Source organism: Pelodiscus sinensis, unplaced genomic scaffold, assembly GCF_049634645.1.
Source record: "Pelodiscus sinensis isolate JC-2024 unplaced genomic scaffold, ASM4963464v1 ctg210, whole genome shotgun sequence".
In the NCBI taxonomy this organism is placed as follows: domain Eukaryota; kingdom Metazoa; phylum Chordata; order Testudines; family Trionychidae; genus Pelodiscus; species Pelodiscus sinensis.
Window position 1 is genome coordinate 93,166 of NW_027466049.1, and position 17,699 is coordinate 110,864.

The following is a 17,699-nucleotide window of genomic DNA, read 5'->3' on the forward strand; positions in this document are numbered from 1 at the left end:
AGGAGCCGAGCGACCCAGACGAGGGCCCAGGCGCCCAAGCAGCGTCCAGAGAGAGGACGGGAGCAGGGCTCACAGCGCAGCAATACGATATTCTCTGTGACTCCCAACAGCCTGTGCGGTTTTTGCCCAGCGCGGTGTCCGCAGGGAACTCTCCCCAGCGACCCCCAGGCCCTCTGGGGTGGCCCCAGCTATGGCACAGGCCCAGGTGGGATGAGGTTTCCCAACGGGCATCACTTGGCATTGATCCGTAGTGCAATTCATCTGCCACTTTGCTGCCCAGTCCCCCCGTTTTGTGGCTCTTCGCTGTCTGCCTGCGACCGACCCATCCTGAGCAAACGTGGCATGTGGCCCAGCCCTAGTCCCACCCTTGGGGTGCCCCTCCCCCATGTACCTCTCTCTGCTGTGAAACCAGGTCAGGAAAAGGGGCCAGCGGTCCAGGAGGGCATTTCGGTGGCTCAGGCGGGGGGGACGAGGAGTCAAGGAGGGCTGGTAGCTCAGGAGGTGGATGAGGGGCCCCAGAGAGCTCAGGCACGGGCACAAAAGGTGCCAGGGGATTGGGAAGGGGCACACAGCCATGCAGCACCCAGGCTGGGACGTTATGGGATTTCCGTATGGACATGCAGGTCGTCGCTGTGCCCACGGGCGTGTTTGCCCCAAGGTCGGCGCCACGTGGCCCCGTGAGGTCTCCAGGGAATGCGGGTGCTGGGCTGAGGCCGGTTGTGCTGCTCACACGTAAGTGACGTTATGGGCATTGGCTCGGGGCTGGTCTCTCACATGCTTGCTCCCCAGAGAGATCAGCGGGCGTTGGCCACCTGTGGGGAGGGGCGGCCACTGCAGGGAGCAGCAGCCCTTGACTGACAATGCACCTCAAGTGGTGCCGATCCACCGCTGAGACTCCCCCGTTGGCCCCTGCAGCCAGGCAGCTCCCCCAGGGCCGCTCGCTGAACGGGACACGGGCGGGTGGCTGGGCAGGCGACAGACTCCACCTGGGGCTTGCTGCCCCACAGCGAGAGCAACGGGATTCCCTGCACATGGGCCAGGGAAGCAAAAGGGCCCAGGGGAGCCCGCTTTGTCTCTAGGGGTATGTCTACACTACCACCCTAGTTCAAACTAGGGTGGTTAATGTAGGCAACCGGAGTTGCAAATGAAACCCGGGATTTGAATTTCCTGGGCTTCATTTGCATCTCGCCGGGCGCTGCCATTTTTAAATGTCCGCTAGTGCGGACTCCATGCCGCGCGGCTACATGCGGCATGAACTAGGTAGTTCGGACTAGCCTTCCTATTCCGGCACAGGACGTGCCCAGAGACATGTAACCTAGCAGTGATTAGCATCTCTGCTCTGGGCCAGCCCAGGAACGTGGGGACATGCGTGTGCAAGGCGCTGCCCGTACCAGTGCTATGCTCGCCCTTCTTAATAAACCCGGGGATGGCAGATGATAAAGGACGGGCCCAAGTGAGCTCTTCGGGTGAGATCCGAGGTAGGAATCGCCCTGGGACTGTGGCTGGTTCCTTGGGACGGGGAGAACTACTTGGGGTTGGTGAGATGGGGTGGAACCTCTCCCCTGTGTGAGGGAAGGCTGGGGGGGCACAGGGAGCACTGGGGTGTCTGAGGGGAGGTGGGGGATGGGTTATAACCTCTCCCCTGTGTGAGGGCGGCTGGGGGGGCACAGGGAGCACTGGGGTGTGTGAGGGGAGATGGGGGATGGGTTATAACCTCTCCCCTGTGTGAGGGAAGGCTGGGGGGGCACAGGGAGTACTGGGGTGTCTGAGGGGAGGTGGGGGATGGGTTATAACCTCTCCCCTGTGTAAGGGGGGCTGGGGGGGCACAGGGAGTACTGGGGTGTCTGAGGGGAGGTGGGGGATGGGTTATAACCTCTCCCCTGTGTGAGGGGGGCTGGGGGGCACAGGGAGCACTGGGGTGTCTGAGGGGAGGTGGGGGATGGGTTATAACCTCTCCCCTGTGTAAGGGGGGCTTGGGGGCACAGGGAGCACTGGGGTGTCTGAGGGGAGGTGGGGGATGGGTTATAACCTCTCCCCTGTGTGAGGGGAGGCTGGGGGGCACAGGGAGCACTGGGGGTCTGAAGGGAGGTGGGGGATGGGTTATAACCTCTCCCCTGTGTAAGGGGGGCTGGGGGGCACAGGGAGCACTGGGGTGTCTGAGGGGAGGTGGGGGATGGGTTATAACCTCTCCCCTGTGTAAGGGGGGCTGGGGGGCACAGGGAGCACTGGGGTGTGTGAGGGGAGGTGGGGGATGGGTTATAACCTCTCCCCTGTGTGAGGGGGGCTGGGGGGCACAGGGAGCGCTGGGGTGTGTGAGGGGAGGTGGGGGATGGGTTATAACCTCTCCCCTGTGTAAGGGGGGCTGGGGGGCACAGGGAGCACTGGGGTGTCTGAGGGGAGGTGGGCGGATGGGTTATAACCTCTCCCCTGTGTGAGGGGGGCTGGGGGGGCACAGGGAGCACTGGGGTGTCTGAGGGGAGGTGGGGGATGGGTTATAACCTCTCCCCTGTGTAAGGGGGGCTTGGGGGCACAGGGAGCACTGGGGTGTGTGAGGGGAGGTGGGGGATGGGTTATAACCTCTCCCCTGTGTAAGGGGGGCTGGGGGGCACAGGGAGCACTGGGGTGTCTGAGGGGAGGTGGGGGATGGGTTATAACCTCTCCCCTGTGTAAGGGGGGTTGGGGGGCACAGGGAGCACTGGGGTGTCTGAGGGGAGGTGGGGGATGGGTTATAACCTCTCCCCTGTGTGAGGGGGACTGGGGGGCACAGGGAGCACTGGGGTGTCTGAGGGGAGGGGGGATGGGTTATAACCTCTCCCCTGTGTGAGGGGGCCTGGGGGGCACAGGGAGCACTGGGGTGTCTGAGGGGAGGTGGGGGATGGGTTATAACCTCTCCCCTGTGTGGGGGGGGCTGGGGGGCACAGGGAGCACTGGGGTGTCTGAGGGGAGGTGGGCGGATGGGTTATAACCTCTCCCCTGTGTGAGGGGGGCTGGGGGGGCACAGGGAGCACTGGGGTGTCTGAGGGGAGGTGGGGGATGGGTTATAACCTCTCCCCTGTGTAAGGGGGGCTTGGGGGCACAGGGAGCACTGGGGTGTGTGAGGGGAGGTGGGGGATGGGTTATAACCTCTCCCCTGTGTAAGGGGGGCTGGGGGGCACAGGGAGCACTGGGGTGTCTGAGGGGAGGTGGGGGATGGGTTATAACCTCTCCCCTGTGTAAGGGGAAGCTGGGGGGCACAGGGAGCACTGGGGTGTCCGAGGGGAGGTGGGGGATGGGTTATAACCTCTCCCCTGTGTAAGGGGGGCTGGGGGGCACAGGGAGCACTGGGGTGTCTGAGGGGAGGTGGGGGATGGGTTAGAACCTCTCCCCTGTGTGAGGGGGGCTGGGGGGGCACAGGGAGCACTGGGGTATCTGAGCGGGGGTGGGGGATGGGTTATAACCTCTCCCCTGTGTGAGGGGGGCTGGGGGGCACAGGGAGCACTGGGGTGTCTGAGGGGAGGTGGGGGATGGGTTAGAACCTCTCCCCTGTGTGAGGGGGGCTGGGGGGGCACAGGGAGCACTGGGGTATCTGAGCGGGGGTGGGGGATGGGTTATAACCTCTCCCCTGTGTGAGGTGGGGCTGGGGGGGCACAGGGAGCACTGGGGTGTCTGAGGGGAGGTGGGGGATGGGTTATAACCTCTCCCCTGTGTAAGGGGGACTGGGGGGCACAGGGAGCACTGGGGTGTGTGAGGGGAGGTGGGGGGATGGGTTATAACCTCTCCCCTGTGTAAGGGGGGCTGGGGGGCACAGGGAGCACTGGGGTGTCTGAGGGGAGGTGGGGGATGGGTTAGAACCTCTCCCCTGTGTAAGGGAGGCTGGGGGGCACAGGGAGCACTGGGGTATCTGAGGGGAGGTGGGGGATGGGTTATAACCTCTCCCCTGTGTGAGGGGGCCTGGGGGGCACAGGGAGCACTGGGGTGTCTGAGGGGAGGTGGGGGATGGGTTATAACCTCTCCCCTGTGTAAGGAGGACTGGGGGGCACAGGGAGCACTGGGGTGTGTGAGGGGAGGTGGGGGATGGGTTATAACCTCTCCCCTGTGTGAGGGGGGCTGGGGGGCACAGGGAGCACTGGGGTGTCTGAGGGGAGGTGGGGGATGGGTTATAACCTCTCCCCTGTGTGAGAGGGGCTGGGGGGCACAGGGAACACTGGGGTGTGTGAGGGGAGGTGGGGGATGGGTTATAACCTCTCCCCTGTGTGAGGGGGCTGGGGGACACAGGGAGCACTGGGGTGTCTGAGGGGGGTGGGGGATGGGTTATAACCTCTCCCCTGTGTAAGGGGGGCTGGGGGGCACAGGGAGCACTGGGGTGTCTGAGGGGGGGTGGGGGATGGGTTATAACCTCTCCCCTGTGTAAGGGGGGCTGGGGGGCACAGGGAGCACTGGGGTGTGTGAGGGGAGGTGGGGGATGGGTTATAACCTCTCCCCTGTGTAAGGGGGGCTGGGGGGCACAGGGGTGTCTGCGGGAGGTGGGGGATGGGTTATAACCTCTCCCCTGTGTAAGGGGGGCTGGGGGGCACAGGGAGCACTGGGGTGTGTGAGGGGAGGTGGGGGATGGGTTAGAACCTCTCCCCTGTGTAAGGGGGGCTGGGGGGCACAGGGAGCACTGGGGTGTGTGAGGGGAGGTGGGGGATGGGTTAGAACCTCTCCCCTGTGTAAGGGGGGCTGGGGGGCACAGGGAGCACTGGGGTGTGTGAGGGGAGGTGGGGGATGGGTTATAACCTCTCCCCTGTGTAAGGGGGGCTGGGGGGCACAGGGAGCACTGGGATGTCTGAGGGGAGGTGGGGGATGGGTTATAACCTCTCCCCTGTGTGAGGGGAGGCTGGGGGGCACAGGGAGCACTGGGGGTCTGAGGGGAGGTGGGGGATGGGTTATAACCTCTCCCCTGTGTAAGGGGGGCTGGGGGGCACAGGGAGCACTGGGGTGTCTGAGGGGAGGTGGGGGATGGGTTAGAACCTCTCCCCTGTGTAAGGGGGGCTGGGGGGCACAGGGAGCACTGGGGTGTGTGAGGGGAGGTGGGGGATGGGTTATAACCTCTCCCCTGTGTGAGGGGGGCTGGGGGGCACAGGGAGCGCTGGGGTGTGTGAGGGGAGGTGGGGGATGGGTTAGAACCTCTCCCCTGTGTAAGGGGGGGCACAGGGAGCACTGGGGTGTGTGAGGGGAGGTGGGGGATGGGTTAGAACCTCTCCCCTGTGTGAGGGGAGGCTGGGGGGCACAGGGAGCACTGGGGTATCTGAGGGGAGGTGGGGGATGGGTTATAACCTCTCCCCTGTGTGAGGGGGGCTGGGGGGGCACAGGGAGCACTGGTGTGTCTGAGGGGAGGTGGGGGGATGGGTTATAACCTCTCCCCTGTGTAAGGGGGACTGGGGGGCACAGGGAGCACTGGGGTGTCTGAGGGGAGGTGGGGGATGGGTTATAACCTCTCCCCTGTGTAAGGGGGGCTGGGGGCACAGGGAGCACTGGGGTGTCTGAGGGGAGGTGGGGGATGGGTTATAACCTCTCCCCTGTGTAAGGGGGGCTGGGGGCACAGGGAGCACTGGCGTGTCTGAGGGGAGGTGGGGGGATGGGTTATAACCTCTCCCCTGTGTAAGGGGGACTGGGGGGCACAGGGAGCACTGGGGTGTGTGAGGGGAGGTGGGGGGATGGGTTATAACCTCTCCCCTGTGTAAGGGGGGCTGGGGGCACAGGGAGCACTGGGGTGTCTGAGGGGAGGTGGGGGATGGGTTATAACCTCTCCCCTGTGTGAGGGGGGCTGGGGGGCACAGGGAGCACTGGGGTGACTGAGGGGAGGTGGGGGATGGGTTATAACCTCTCCCCTGTGTGAGAGGGGCTGGGGGGCACAGGGAACACTGGGGTGTGTGAGGGGAGGTGGGGGATGGGTTATAACCTCTCCCCTGTGTGAGGGGGCTGGGGGACACAGGGAGCACTGGGGTGTCTGAGGGGGGTGGGGGATGGGTTATAACCTCTCCCCTGTGTAAGGGGGGCTGGGGGGCACAGGGAGCACTGGGGTGTCTGAGGGGGGGTGGGGGATGGGTTATAACCTCTCCCCTGTGTAAGGGGGGCTGGGGGGCACAGGGAGCACTGGGGTGTGTGAGGGGAGGTGGGGGATGGGTTATAACCTCTCCCCTGTGTAAGGGGGGCTGGGGGGCACAGGGGTGTCTGCGGGAGGTGGGGGATGGGTTATAACCTCTCCCCTGTGTAAGGGGGGTTGGGGGGCACAGGGAGCACTGGGGTGTCTGAGGGGAGGTGGGGGATGGGTTATAACCTCTCCCCTGTGTAAGGGGGGCTGGGGGGCACAGGGAGCACTGGGGTGTGTGAGGGGAGGTGGGGGATGGGTTATAACCTCTCCCCTGTGTAAGGGGGGCTGGGGGGCACAGGGAGCACTGGGGTGTCTGAGGGGAGGTGGGGGATGGGTTATAACCTCTCCCCTGTGTAAGGGGGCTGGGGGGCACAGGGAGCACTGGGGTGTCTGAGGGGAGGTGGGGGATGGGTTATAACCTCTCCCCTGTGTGAGGGGAGGCTGGGGGGGCACAGGGAGCACTGGGGTGTGTGAGGGGAGGTGGGGGATGGGTTATAACCTCTCCCCTGTGTAAGGGGGGCTGGGGGGCACAGGGAGCACTGGGGTGTGTGAGGGGGGGTGGGGGATGGGTTATAACCTCTCCCCTGTGTAAGGGGGGCTGGGGGGCACAGGGAGCACTGGGGTGTGTGAGGGGAGGTGGGGGATGGGTTATAACCTCTCCCCTGTGTGAGGGGGGCTGGGGGGCACAGGGAGCACTGGGGTGTGTGAGGGGGGGTGGGGGATGGGTTATAACCTCTCCCCTGTGTAAGGGGGGCTGGGGGGGCACAGGGAGCACTGGGGTGTCTGAGGGGAGGTGGGGGATGGGTTATAACCTCTCCCCTGTGTGAGGTGGGGCTGGGGGGGCACAGGGAGCACTGGGGTGTCTGAGGGGAGGTGGGGGATGGGTTATAACCTCTCCCCTGTGTGAGGGGGGGCTGGGGGGGCACAGGGAGCACTGGGGTGTCTGAGGGGAGGTGGGGGATGGGTTATAACCTCTCCCCTGTGTGAGGGGGGCTGGGGGGCACAGGGAACACTGGGGTGTCCGAGGGGAGGTGGGGGATGGGTTATAACCTCTCCCCTGTGTAAGGGGGGCTGGGGGGCACAGGGAGCACTGGGGTGTGTGAGGGGAGGTGGGGGATGGGTTATAACCTCTCCCATGTGTAAGGGGGGCTGGGGGGGCACAGGGAGCACTGGGGTGTCTGAGGGGAGGTGGGGGATGGGTTATAACCTCTCCCCTGTGTGAGGGGGGCTGGGGGGCACAGGGAGCACTGGGGTGTCTGAGGGGGGTGGGGGATGGGTTATAACCTCTCCCCTGTGTGAGGTGGGGCTGGGGGGGCACAGGGAGCACTGGGGTGTCAGAGGGGAGGTGGGGGATGGGTTATAACCTCTCCCCTGTGTAAGGGGGGCTGGGGGGGCACAGGGAGCACTGGGGTGTCTGAGGGGAGGTGGGGGATGGGTTAGAACCTCTCCCCTGTGTGAGGGGGGCTGGGGGGGCACAGGGAGCACTGGGGTGTCTGAGGGGGGTGGGGGATGGGTTATAACCTCTCCCCTGTGTGAGGGGGGCTGGGGGGCACAGGGCGCACTGGGGTGTCTGAGGGGAGATGGGGGATGGGTTATAACCTCTCCCCTGTGTAAGGGGGGCTGGGGGGCACAGGAAGCACTGGGGTGTGTGAGGGGAGGTGGGGGATGGGTTATAACCTCTCCCCTGTGTAAGGGGGGCTGGGGGGCACAGGGGTGTCTGCGGGAGGTGGGGGATGGGTTATAACCTCTCCCCTGTGTAAGGGGGGTTGGGGGGCACAGGGAGCACTGGGGTGTCTGAGGGGAGGTGGGGGATGGGTTATAACCTCTCCCCTGTGTAAGGGGGGCTGGGGGGCACAGGGAGCACTGGGGTGTGTGAGGGGAGGTGGGGGATGGGTTATAACCTCTCCCCTGTGTAAGGGGGGCTGGGGGGCACAGGGAGCACTGGGGTGTCTGAGGGGAGGTGGGGGATGGGTTATAACCTCTCCCCTGTGTAAGGGGGCTGGGGGGCACAGGGAGCACTGGGGTGTCTGAGGGGAGGTGGGGGATGGGTTATAACCTCTCCCCTGTGTGAGGGGAGGCTGGGGGGGCACAGGGAGCACTGGGGTGTGTGAGGGGAGGTGGGGGATGGGTTATAACCTCTCCCCTGTGTAAGGGGGGCTGGGGGGCACAGGGAGCACTGGGGTGTGTGAGGGGGGGTGGGGGATGGGTTATAACCTCTCCCCTGTGTAAGGGGGGCTGGGGGGCACAGGGAGCACTGGGGTGTGTGAGGGGAGGTGGGGGATGGGTTATAACCTCTCCCCTGTGTGAGGGGGGCTGGGGGGCACAGGGAGCACTGGGGTGTGTGAGGGGGGGTGGGGGATGGGTTATAACCTCTCCCCTGTGTAAGGGGGGCTGGGGGGGCACAGGGAGCACTGGGGTGTCTGAGGGGAGGTGGGGGATGGGTTATAACCTCTCCCCTGTGTGAGGGGGGGCTGGGGGGGCACAGGGAGCACTGGGGTGTCTGAGGGGAGGTGGGGGATGGGTTATAACCTCTCCCCTGTGTGAGGGGGGGCTGGGGGGGCACAGGGAGCACTGGGGTGTCTGAGGGGAGGTGGGGGATGGGTTATAACCTCTCCCCTGTGTGAGGGGGGCTGGGGGGCACAGGGAACACTGGGGTGTCCGAGGGGAGGTGGGGGATGGGTTATAACCTCTCCCCTGTGTAAGGGGGGCTGGGGGGCACAGGGAGCACTGGGGTGTGTGAGGGGAGGTGGGGGATGGGTTATAACCTCTCCCATGTGTAAGGGGGGCTGGGGGGGCACAGGGAGCACTGGGGTGTCTGAGGGGAGGTGGGGGATGGGTTATAACCTCTCCCCTGTGTGAGGGGGGCTGGGGGGCACAGGGAGCACTGGGGTGTGTGAGGGGAGGTGGGGGATGGGTTAGAACCTCTCCCCTGTGTGAGGGGAGGCTGGGGGGCACAGGGAGCACTGGGGTATCTGAGGGGAGGTGGGGGATGGGTTATAACCTCTCCCCTGTGTGAGGGGGGCTGGGGGGCACAGGGAGCACTGGGGTGACTGAGGGGAGGTGGGGGATGGGTTATAACCTCTCCCCTGTGTGAGAGGGGCTGGGGGGCACAGGGAACACTGGGGTGTGTGAGGGGAGGTGGGGGATGGGTTATAACCTCTCCCCTGTGTGAGGGGGCTGGGGGACACAGGGAGCACTGGGGTGTCTGAGGGGGGTGGGGGATGGGTTATAACCTCTCCCCTGTGTAAGGGGGGCTGGGGGGCACAGGGAGCACTGGGGTGTCTGAGGGGGGGTGGGGGATGGGTTATAACCTCTCCCCTGTGTAAGGGGGGCTGGGGGGCACAGGGAGCACTGGGGTGTGTGAGGGGAGGTGGGGGATGGGTTATAACCTCTCCCCTGTGTAAGGGGGGCTGGGGGGCACAGGGGTGTCTGCGGGAGGTGGGGGATGGGTTATAACCTCTCCCCTGTGTAAGGGGGGTTGGGGGGCACAGGGAGCACTGGGGTGTCTGAGGGGAGGTGGGGGATGGGTTATAACCTCTCCCCTGTGTAAGGGGGGCTGGGGGGCACAGGGAGCACTGGGGTGTGTGAGGGGAGGTGGGGGATGGGTTATAACCTCTCCCCTGTGTAAGGGGGGCTGGGGGGCACAGGGAGCACTGGGGTGTCTGAGGGGAGGTGGGGGATGGGTTATAACCTCTCCCCTGTGTAAGGGGGCTGGGGGGCACAGGGAGCACTGGGGTGTCTGAGGGGAGGTGGGGGATGGGTTATAACCTCTCCCCTGTGTGAGGGGAGGCTGGGGGGGCACAGGGAGCACTGGGGTGTGTGAGGGGAGGTGGGGGATGGGTTATAACCTCTCCCCTGTGTAAGGGGGGCTGGGGGGCACAGGGAGCACTGGGGTGTGTGAGGGGGGGTGGGGGATGGGTTATAACCTCTCCCCTGTGTAAGGGGGGCTGGGGGGCACAGGGAGCACTGGGGTGTGTGAGGGGAGGTGGGGGATGGGTTATAACCTCTCCCCTGTGTGAGGGGGGCTGGGGGGCACAGGGAGCACTGGGGTGTGTGAGGGGGGGTGGGGGATGGGTTATAACCTCTCCCCTGTGTAAGGGGGGCTGGGGGGGCACAGGGAGCACTGGGGTGTCTGAGGGGAGGTGGGGGATGGGTTATAACCTCTCCCCTGTGTGAGGTGGGGCTGGGGGGGCACAGGGAGCACTGGGGTGTCTGAGGGGAGGTGGGGGATGGGTTATAACCTCTCCCCTGTGTGAGGGGGGGCTGGGGGGGCACAGGGAGCACTGGGGTGTCTGAGGGGAGGTGGGGGATGGGTTATAACCTCTCCCCTGTGTGAGGGGGGCTGGGGGGCACAGGGAACACTGGGGTGTCCGAGGGGAGGTGGGGGATGGGTTATAACCTCTCCCCTGTGTAAGGGGGGCTGGGGGGCACAGGGAGCACTGGGGTGTGTGAGGGGAGGTGGGGGATGGGTTATAACCTCTCCCATGTGTAAGGGGGGCTGGGGGGGCACAGGGAGCACTGGGGTGTCTGAGGGGAGGTGGGGGATGGGTTATAACCTCTCCCCTGTGTGAGGGGGGCTGGGGGGCACAGGGAGCACTGGGGTGTCTGAGGGGGGTGGGGGATGGGTTATAACCTCTCCCCTGTGTGAGGTGGGGCTGGGGGGGCACAGGGAGCACTGGGGTGTCAGAGGGGAGGTGGGGGATGGGTTATAACCTCTCCCCTGTGTAAGGGGGGCTGGGGGGGCACAGGGAGCACTGGGGTGTCTGAGGGGAGGTGGGGGATGGGTTAGAACCTCTCCCCTGTGTGAGGGGGGCTGGGGGGGCACAGGGAGCACTGGGGTGTCTGAGGGGGGTGGGGGATGGGTTATAACCTCTCCCCTGTGTGAGGGGGGCTGGGGGGCACAGGGCGCACTGGGGTGTCTGAGGGGAGATGGGGGATGGGTTATAACCTCTCCCCTGTGTAAGGGGGGCTGGGGGGCACAGGAAGCACTGGGGTGTGTGAGGGGAGGTGGGGGATGGGTTATAACCTCTCCCCTGTGTAAGGGGGGCTGGGGGGCACAGGGGTGTCTGCGGGAGGTGGGGGATGGGTTATAACCTCTCCCCTGTGTAAGGGGGGTTGGGGGGCACAGGGAGCACTGGGGTGTCTGAGGGGAGGTGGGGGATGGGTTATAACCTCTCCCCTGTGTAAGGGGGGCTGGGGGGCACAGGGAGCACTGGGGTGTGTGAGGGGAGGTGGGGGATGGGTTATAACCTCTCCCCTGTGTAAGGGGGGCTGGGGGGCACAGGGAGCACTGGGGTGTCTGAGGGGAGGTGGGGGATGGGTTATAACCTCTCCCCTGTGTAAGGGGGCTGGGGGGCACAGGGAGCACTGGGGTGTCTGAGGGGAGGTGGGGGATGGGTTATAACCTCTCCCCTGTGTGAGGGGAGGCTGGGGGGGCACAGGGAGCACTGGGGTGTGTGAGGGGAGGTGGGGGATGGGTTATAACCTCTCCCCTGTGTAAGGGGGGCTGGGGGGCACAGGGAGCACTGGGGTGTGTGAGGGGGGGTGGGGGATGGGTTATAACCTCTCCCCTGTGTAAGGGGGGCTGGGGGGCACAGGGAGCACTGGGGTGTGTGAGGGGAGGTGGGGGATGGGTTATAACCTCTCCCCTGTGTGAGGGGGGCTGGGGGGCACAGGGAGCACTGGGGTGTGTGAGGGGGGGTGGGGGATGGGTTATAACCTCTCCCCTGTGTAAGGGGGGCTGGGGGGGCACAGGGAGCACTGGGGTGTCTGAGGGGAGGTGGGGGATGGGTTATAACCTCTCCCCTGTGTGAGGGGGGGCTGGGGGGGCACAGGGAGCACTGGGGTGTCTGAGGGGAGGTGGGGGATGGGTTATAACCTCTCCCCTGTGTGAGGGGGGGCTGGGGGGGCACAGGGAGCACTGGGGTGTCTGAGGGGAGGTGGGGGATGGGTTATAACCTCTCCCCTGTGTGAGGGGGGCTGGGGGGCACAGGGAACACTGGGGTGTCCGAGGGGAGGTGGGGGATGGGTTATAACCTCTCCCCTGTGTAAGGGGGGCTGGGGGGCACAGGGAGCACTGGGGTGTGTGAGGGGAGGTGGGGGATGGGTTATAACCTCTCCCATGTGTAAGGGGGGCTGGGGGGGCACAGGGAGCACTGGGGTGTCTGAGGGGAGGTGGGGGATGGGTTATAACCTCTCCCCTGTGTGAGGGGGGCTGGGGGGCACAGGGAGCACTGGGGTGTCTGAGGGGGGTGGGGGATGGGTTATAACCTCTCCCCTGTGTGAGGTGGGGCTGGGGGGGCACAGGGAGCACTGGGGTGTCAGAGGGGAGGTGGGGGATGGGTTATAACCTCTCCCCTGTGTAAGGGGGGCTGGGGGGGCACAGGGAGCACTGGGGTGTCTGAGGGGAGGTGGGGGATGGGTTATAACCTCTCCCCTGTGTGAGGGGGGCTGGGGGGGCACAGGGAGCACTGGGGTGTCTGAGGGGGGTGGGGGATGGGTTATAACCTCTCCCCTGTGTAAGGGGGGCTGGGGGGGCACAGGGAGCACTGGGGTGTCTGAGGGGAGGTGGGGGATGGGTTATAACCTCTCCCCTGTGTGAGGGGGGCTGGGGGGGCACAGGGAGCACTGGGGTGTCTGAGGGGGGTGGGGGATGGGTTATAACCTCTCCCCTGTGTGAGGGGGGCTGGGGGGCACAGGGCGCACTGGGGTGTCTGAGGGGAGATGGGGGATGGGTTATAACCTCTCCCCTGTGTAAGGGGGGCTGGGGGGCACAGGGAGCACTGGGGTGTGTGAGGGGAGGTGGGGGATGGGTTATAACCTCTCCCCTGTGTAAGGGGGGCTGGGGGGCACAGGGGTGTCTGCGGGAGGTGGGGGATGGGTTATAACCTCTCCCCTGTGTAAGGGGGGTTGGGGGGCACAGGGAGCACTGGGGTGTCTGAGGGGAGGTGGGGGATGGGTTATAACCTCTCCCCTGTGTAAGGGGGGCTGGGGGGCACAGGAGCACTGGGGTGTGTGAGGGGAGGTGGGGGATGGGTTATAACCTCTCCCCTGTGTAAGGGGGGCTGGGGGGCACAGGGAGCACTGGGGTGTCTGAGGGGAGGTGGGGGATGGGTTATAACCTCTCCCCTGTGTAAGGGGGCTGGGGGGCACAGGGAGCACTGGGGTGTCTGAGGGGAGGTGGGGGATGGGTTATAACCTCTCCCCTGTGTGAGGGGAGGCTGGGGGGGCACAGGGAGCACTGGGGTGTGTGAGGGGAGGTGGGGGATGGGTTATAACCTCTCCCCTGTGTAAGGGGGGCTGGGGGGCACAGGGAGCACTGGGGTTTGTGAGGGGGGGTGGGGGATGGGTTATAACCTCTCCCCTGTGTAAGGGGGGCTGGGGGGCACAGGGAGCACTGGGGTGTGTGAGGGGAGGTGGGGGATGGGTTATAACCTCTCCCCTGTGTGAGGGGGGCTGGGGGGCACAGGGAGCACTGGGGTGTGTGAGGGGGGGTGGGGGATGGGTTATAACCTCTCCCCTGTGTAAGGGGGGCTGGGGGGGCACAGGGAGCACTGGGGTGTCTGAGGGGAGGTGGGGGATGGGTTATAACCTCTCCCCTGTGTGAGGTGGGGCTGGGGGGGCACAGGGAGCACTGGGGTGTCTGAGGGGAGGTGGGGGATGGGTTATAACCTCTCCCCTGTGTGAGGGGGGGCTGGGGGGGCACAGGGAGCACTGGGGTGTCTGAGGGGAGGTGGGGGATGGGTTATAACCTCTCCCCTGTGTGAGGGGGGCTGGGGGGCACAGGGAACACTGGGGTGTCCGAGGGGAGGTGGGGGATGGGTTATAACCTCTCCCCTGTGTAAGGGGGGCTGGGGGCACAGGGAGCACTGGGTGTGTGAGGGGAGGTGGGGGATGGGTTATAACCTCTCCCATGTGTAAGGGGGGCTGGGGGGGCACAGGGAGCACTGGGGTGTCTGAGGGGAGGTGGGGGATGGGTTATAACCTCTCCCCTGTGTGAGGGGGGCTGGGGGGCACAGGGAGCACTGGGGTGTCTGAGGGGGGTGGGGGATGGGTTATAACCTCTCCCCTGTGTGAGGTGGGGCTGGGGGGGCACAGGGAGCACTGGGGTGTCAGAGGGGAGGTGGGGGATGGGTTATAACCTCTCCCCTGTGTAAGGGGGGCTGGGGGGGGCACAGGGAGCACTGGGGTGTCTGAGGGGAGGTGGGGGATGGGTTATAACCTCTCCCCTGTGTGAGGGGGGCTTGGGGGGGCACAGGGAGCACTGGGGTGTCTGAGGGGGGTGGGGGATGGGTTATAACCTCTCCCTGTGTGAGGGGGGCTGGGGGGCACAGGGCGCACTGGGGTGTCTGAGGGGAGATGGGGGATGGGTTATAACCTCTCCCCTGTGTAAGGGGGGCTGGGGGGCACAGGGAGCACTGGGGTGTGTGAGGGGAGGTGGGGGATGGGTTATAACCTCTCCCCTGTGTAAGGGGGGCTGGGGGGCACAGGGGTGTCTGCGGGAGGTGGGGGATGGGTTATAACCTCTCCCCTGTGTAAGGGAGGGCTGGGGGGGCACAGGGAGCACTGGGGTGTCTGTGGGGAGGTGGGGGATGGGTTATAACCTCTCCCCTGTGTGAGGGGGGCTGGGGGGCACAGGGAGCACTGGGGTGTCTGAGGGGAGGTGGGGGATGGGTTATAACCTCTCCCCTGTGTAAGGGGGGCTGGGGGGCACAGGGAGCACTGGGGTGTGTGAGGGGAGGTGGGGGATGGGTTATAACCTCTCCCTGTGTAAGGGGAGTTGGGGGGGCACAGGGAGCGCTGGGGTGTGTGAGGGGAGGTGGGGGATGGGTTATAACCTCTCCCCTGTGTGAGGGGGGCTGGGGGGCACAGGGAGCACTGGGGTGTGTGAGGGGGGGGTGGGGGATGGGTTATAACCTCTCCCCTGTGTAAGGGGGGCTGGGGGGGCACAGGGAACACTGGGGTGTCTGAGGGGAGGTGGGGGATGGGTTATCACCTCTCCCCTGTGTGAGGGGGGGGCTGGGGGGCACAGGGAGCACTGGGGTGTCTGAGGGGAGGTGGGGGATGGGTTATAACCTCTCCCCTGTGTGAGGTGGGCTGGGGGGCACAGGGAGCACTGGGGTGTCTGAGGGGAGGTGGGGGATGGGTTATAACCTCTCCCCTGTGTGAGGGGGGGCTGGGGGGGCACAGGGAGCACTGGGGTGTCTGAGGGGAGGTGGGGGATGGGTTATAACCTCTCCCCTGTGTGAGGGGGGCTGGGGGGCACAGGGAGCACTGGGGTGTCCGAGGGAGGTGGGGGATGGGTTATAACCTCTCCCCTGTGTAAGGGGGGCTGGGGGGGCACAGGGAGCACTGGGGTGTCTGAGGGGAGGTGGGGGATGGGTTATAACCTCTCCCCTGTGTAAGGGGGGCTGGGGGGCACAGGGAGCACTGGGGTGTCTGAGGGGGGTGGGGATGGGTTATAACCTCTCCCCTGTGTGAGGTGGGGCTGGGGGGGCACAGGGAGCACTGGGGTGTCAGAGGGGAGGTGGGGGATGGGTTATAACCTCTCCCCTGTGTGAGGGGGCTGGGGGGCACAGGAGCACTGGGGTGTGTGAGGGGAGATGGGGGATGGGTTATAACCTCTCCCCTGTGTGAGGGGGGCTGGGGGGCACAGGAGCACTGGGGTGTCTGAGGGGAGGTGGGGGATGGGTTAGAACCTCTCCCCTGTGTGAGGGGGCTGGGGGGCACAGGGAGCACTGGGGTGTGTGAGGGAGGTGGGGGATGGGTTATAACCTCTCCCCTGTGTGAGGGAGGCTGGGGGGCACAGGGAGCACTGGGGTGTCTGAGGGGGGTGGGGGATGGGTTATAACCTCTCCCCTGTGTGAGGTGGGGCTGGGGGGGCACAGGGAGCACTGGGGTGTCAGAGGGGAGGTGGGGGATGGGTTATAACCTCTCCCCTGTGTGAGGGGGCTGGGGGGCACAGGGAGCACTGGGGTGTCTGAGGGAGATGGGGGGATGGGTTATAACCTCTCCCCTGTGTGAGGGGGGCTGGGGGTGCAGGAGCACTGGGGGTGCCTGAGGGGAGGTGGGGGATGGGTTATAACCTCTCCCCTGTGTGAGGGGGTCTGGGGGGCACAGGGAGTGCTGGGGTGTGTGAGGGGGGGTGGGGGATGGGTTATAACCTCTCCCCTGTGTAAGGGGGGCTGGGGGGCACAGGGAGCACTGGGGTGTGTGAGGGAGGTGGGGGATGGGTTATAACCTCTCCCCTGTGTGAGGGGGGCTGGGGGCACAGGGAGCACTGGGGTGTGTGAGGGGAGGTGGGGGATGGGTTATAACCTCTCCCCTGTGTGAGGGGGGCTGGGGGGGCACAGGGAGCACTGGGGTGTGTGAGGGGAGGTGGGGGATGGGTTATAACCTCTCCCCTGTGTGGAGGGGGCTGGGGGGCACAGGGAGCACTGGGGTGTGTGAGGGGAGGTGGGGGATGGGTTATAACCTCTCCCCTGTGTGAGGGGGGCTGGGGGGCACAGGGAGCACTGGGGTGTCCGAGGGAGGTGGGGGGATGGGTTATAACCTCTCCCCTGTGTGAGGGGGGCTGGGGGGCACAGGGAGCACTGGGGTGTCTGAGGGGAGGTGGGGGGATGGGTTATAACCTCTCCCCTGTGTGAGGGGGACTGGGGGGCACAGGGAGCACTGGGGTGTCTGAGGGGAGGTGGGGGATGGGTTATAACCTCTCCCCTGTGTAAGGGGGGCTGGGGGGCACAGGGAGCACTGGGGTGTCTGAGGGGAGGTGGGGGATGGGTTATAACCTCTCCCCTGTGTGAGGGGGGCTGGGGGGCACAGGGAGCACTGGGGTGTCTGAGGGGAGGTGGGGGGATGGGTTATAACCTCTCCCCTGTGTGAGGGGGACTGGGGGCACAGGGAGCACTGGGGTGTCTGAGGGGAGGTGGGGGATGGGTTATAACCTCTCCCCTGTGTAAGGGGGCTGGGGGGCACAGGGAGCACTGGGGTGTGTGAGGGGAGGTGGGGGATGGGTTATAACCTCTCCCCTGTGTGAGGTGGGGCTGGGGGGCACAGGGAGCGCTGGGGTGTGGGGGGGATTTGCGGGGAGGCTCCCTGGGGCTCCGTGGGGCCAGTGCAGAGCCCCGCCCGGCCCATTCCCAGGCCCACTCACCTCGCGCTCCACGTGGAGCCGGGTCTCGTGCGCGGGGGCGTGGCTGCCGATGAGCGGCTCCGTGACTGCTGGCTCCCCTTCGCCCACGTGGTTGGCGCCGTGGTGATGCCCCAGCAGGGAGCCCAGGCTGCCGGCCGAGATGTTGCGGGGGAAGAAGTCCTTCTCGTCGCTGGGGTGGCTGCGGGACAAGGCGGGGAAGCGTCTGCTTGTCAGGAGGGGGGATGGGGGCCGGGGGGCGGCTGGGACGTGGGGGGCTCCCTGGACTCCGGCCAGCCCACACCCGGGGGCCACCCCCCTCACTGCCCTGGGGCCGAGTGGCTGAGCCTGCCTGGGAGCGGCTCCGAGGCGGGAGCAGAGCCAGGATGCCAAAGGGCCGGTGCCCCTCACCCGCCCCTGGGCCTGCTCCCCAGTGATGCCCGGAAGGGTACCGGGCCC

At 65.9% G+C, this 17,699-nt stretch overlaps 1 protein-coding gene across 1 annotated transcript in view; it reads right to left on the minus strand.

Moving 5' to 3' along the window:
• Positions 1-17,442, minus strand: part of SLC4A2 (solute carrier family 4 member 2) — a gene marked incomplete at its 5' end in the record, with an annotated part of 35,706 nt that extends 18,264 nt beyond the window's left edge. Inside the window, one exon of the mRNA XM_075918703.1 lies at positions 17,265-17,442. Coding sequence (XP_075774818.1) covers positions 17,265-17,442 — 178 coding nt within the window. The remainder of the gene's footprint in view (positions 1-17,264) is intronic.
• Between the last annotated feature and the right edge of the window lie 257 nt (positions 17,443-17,699).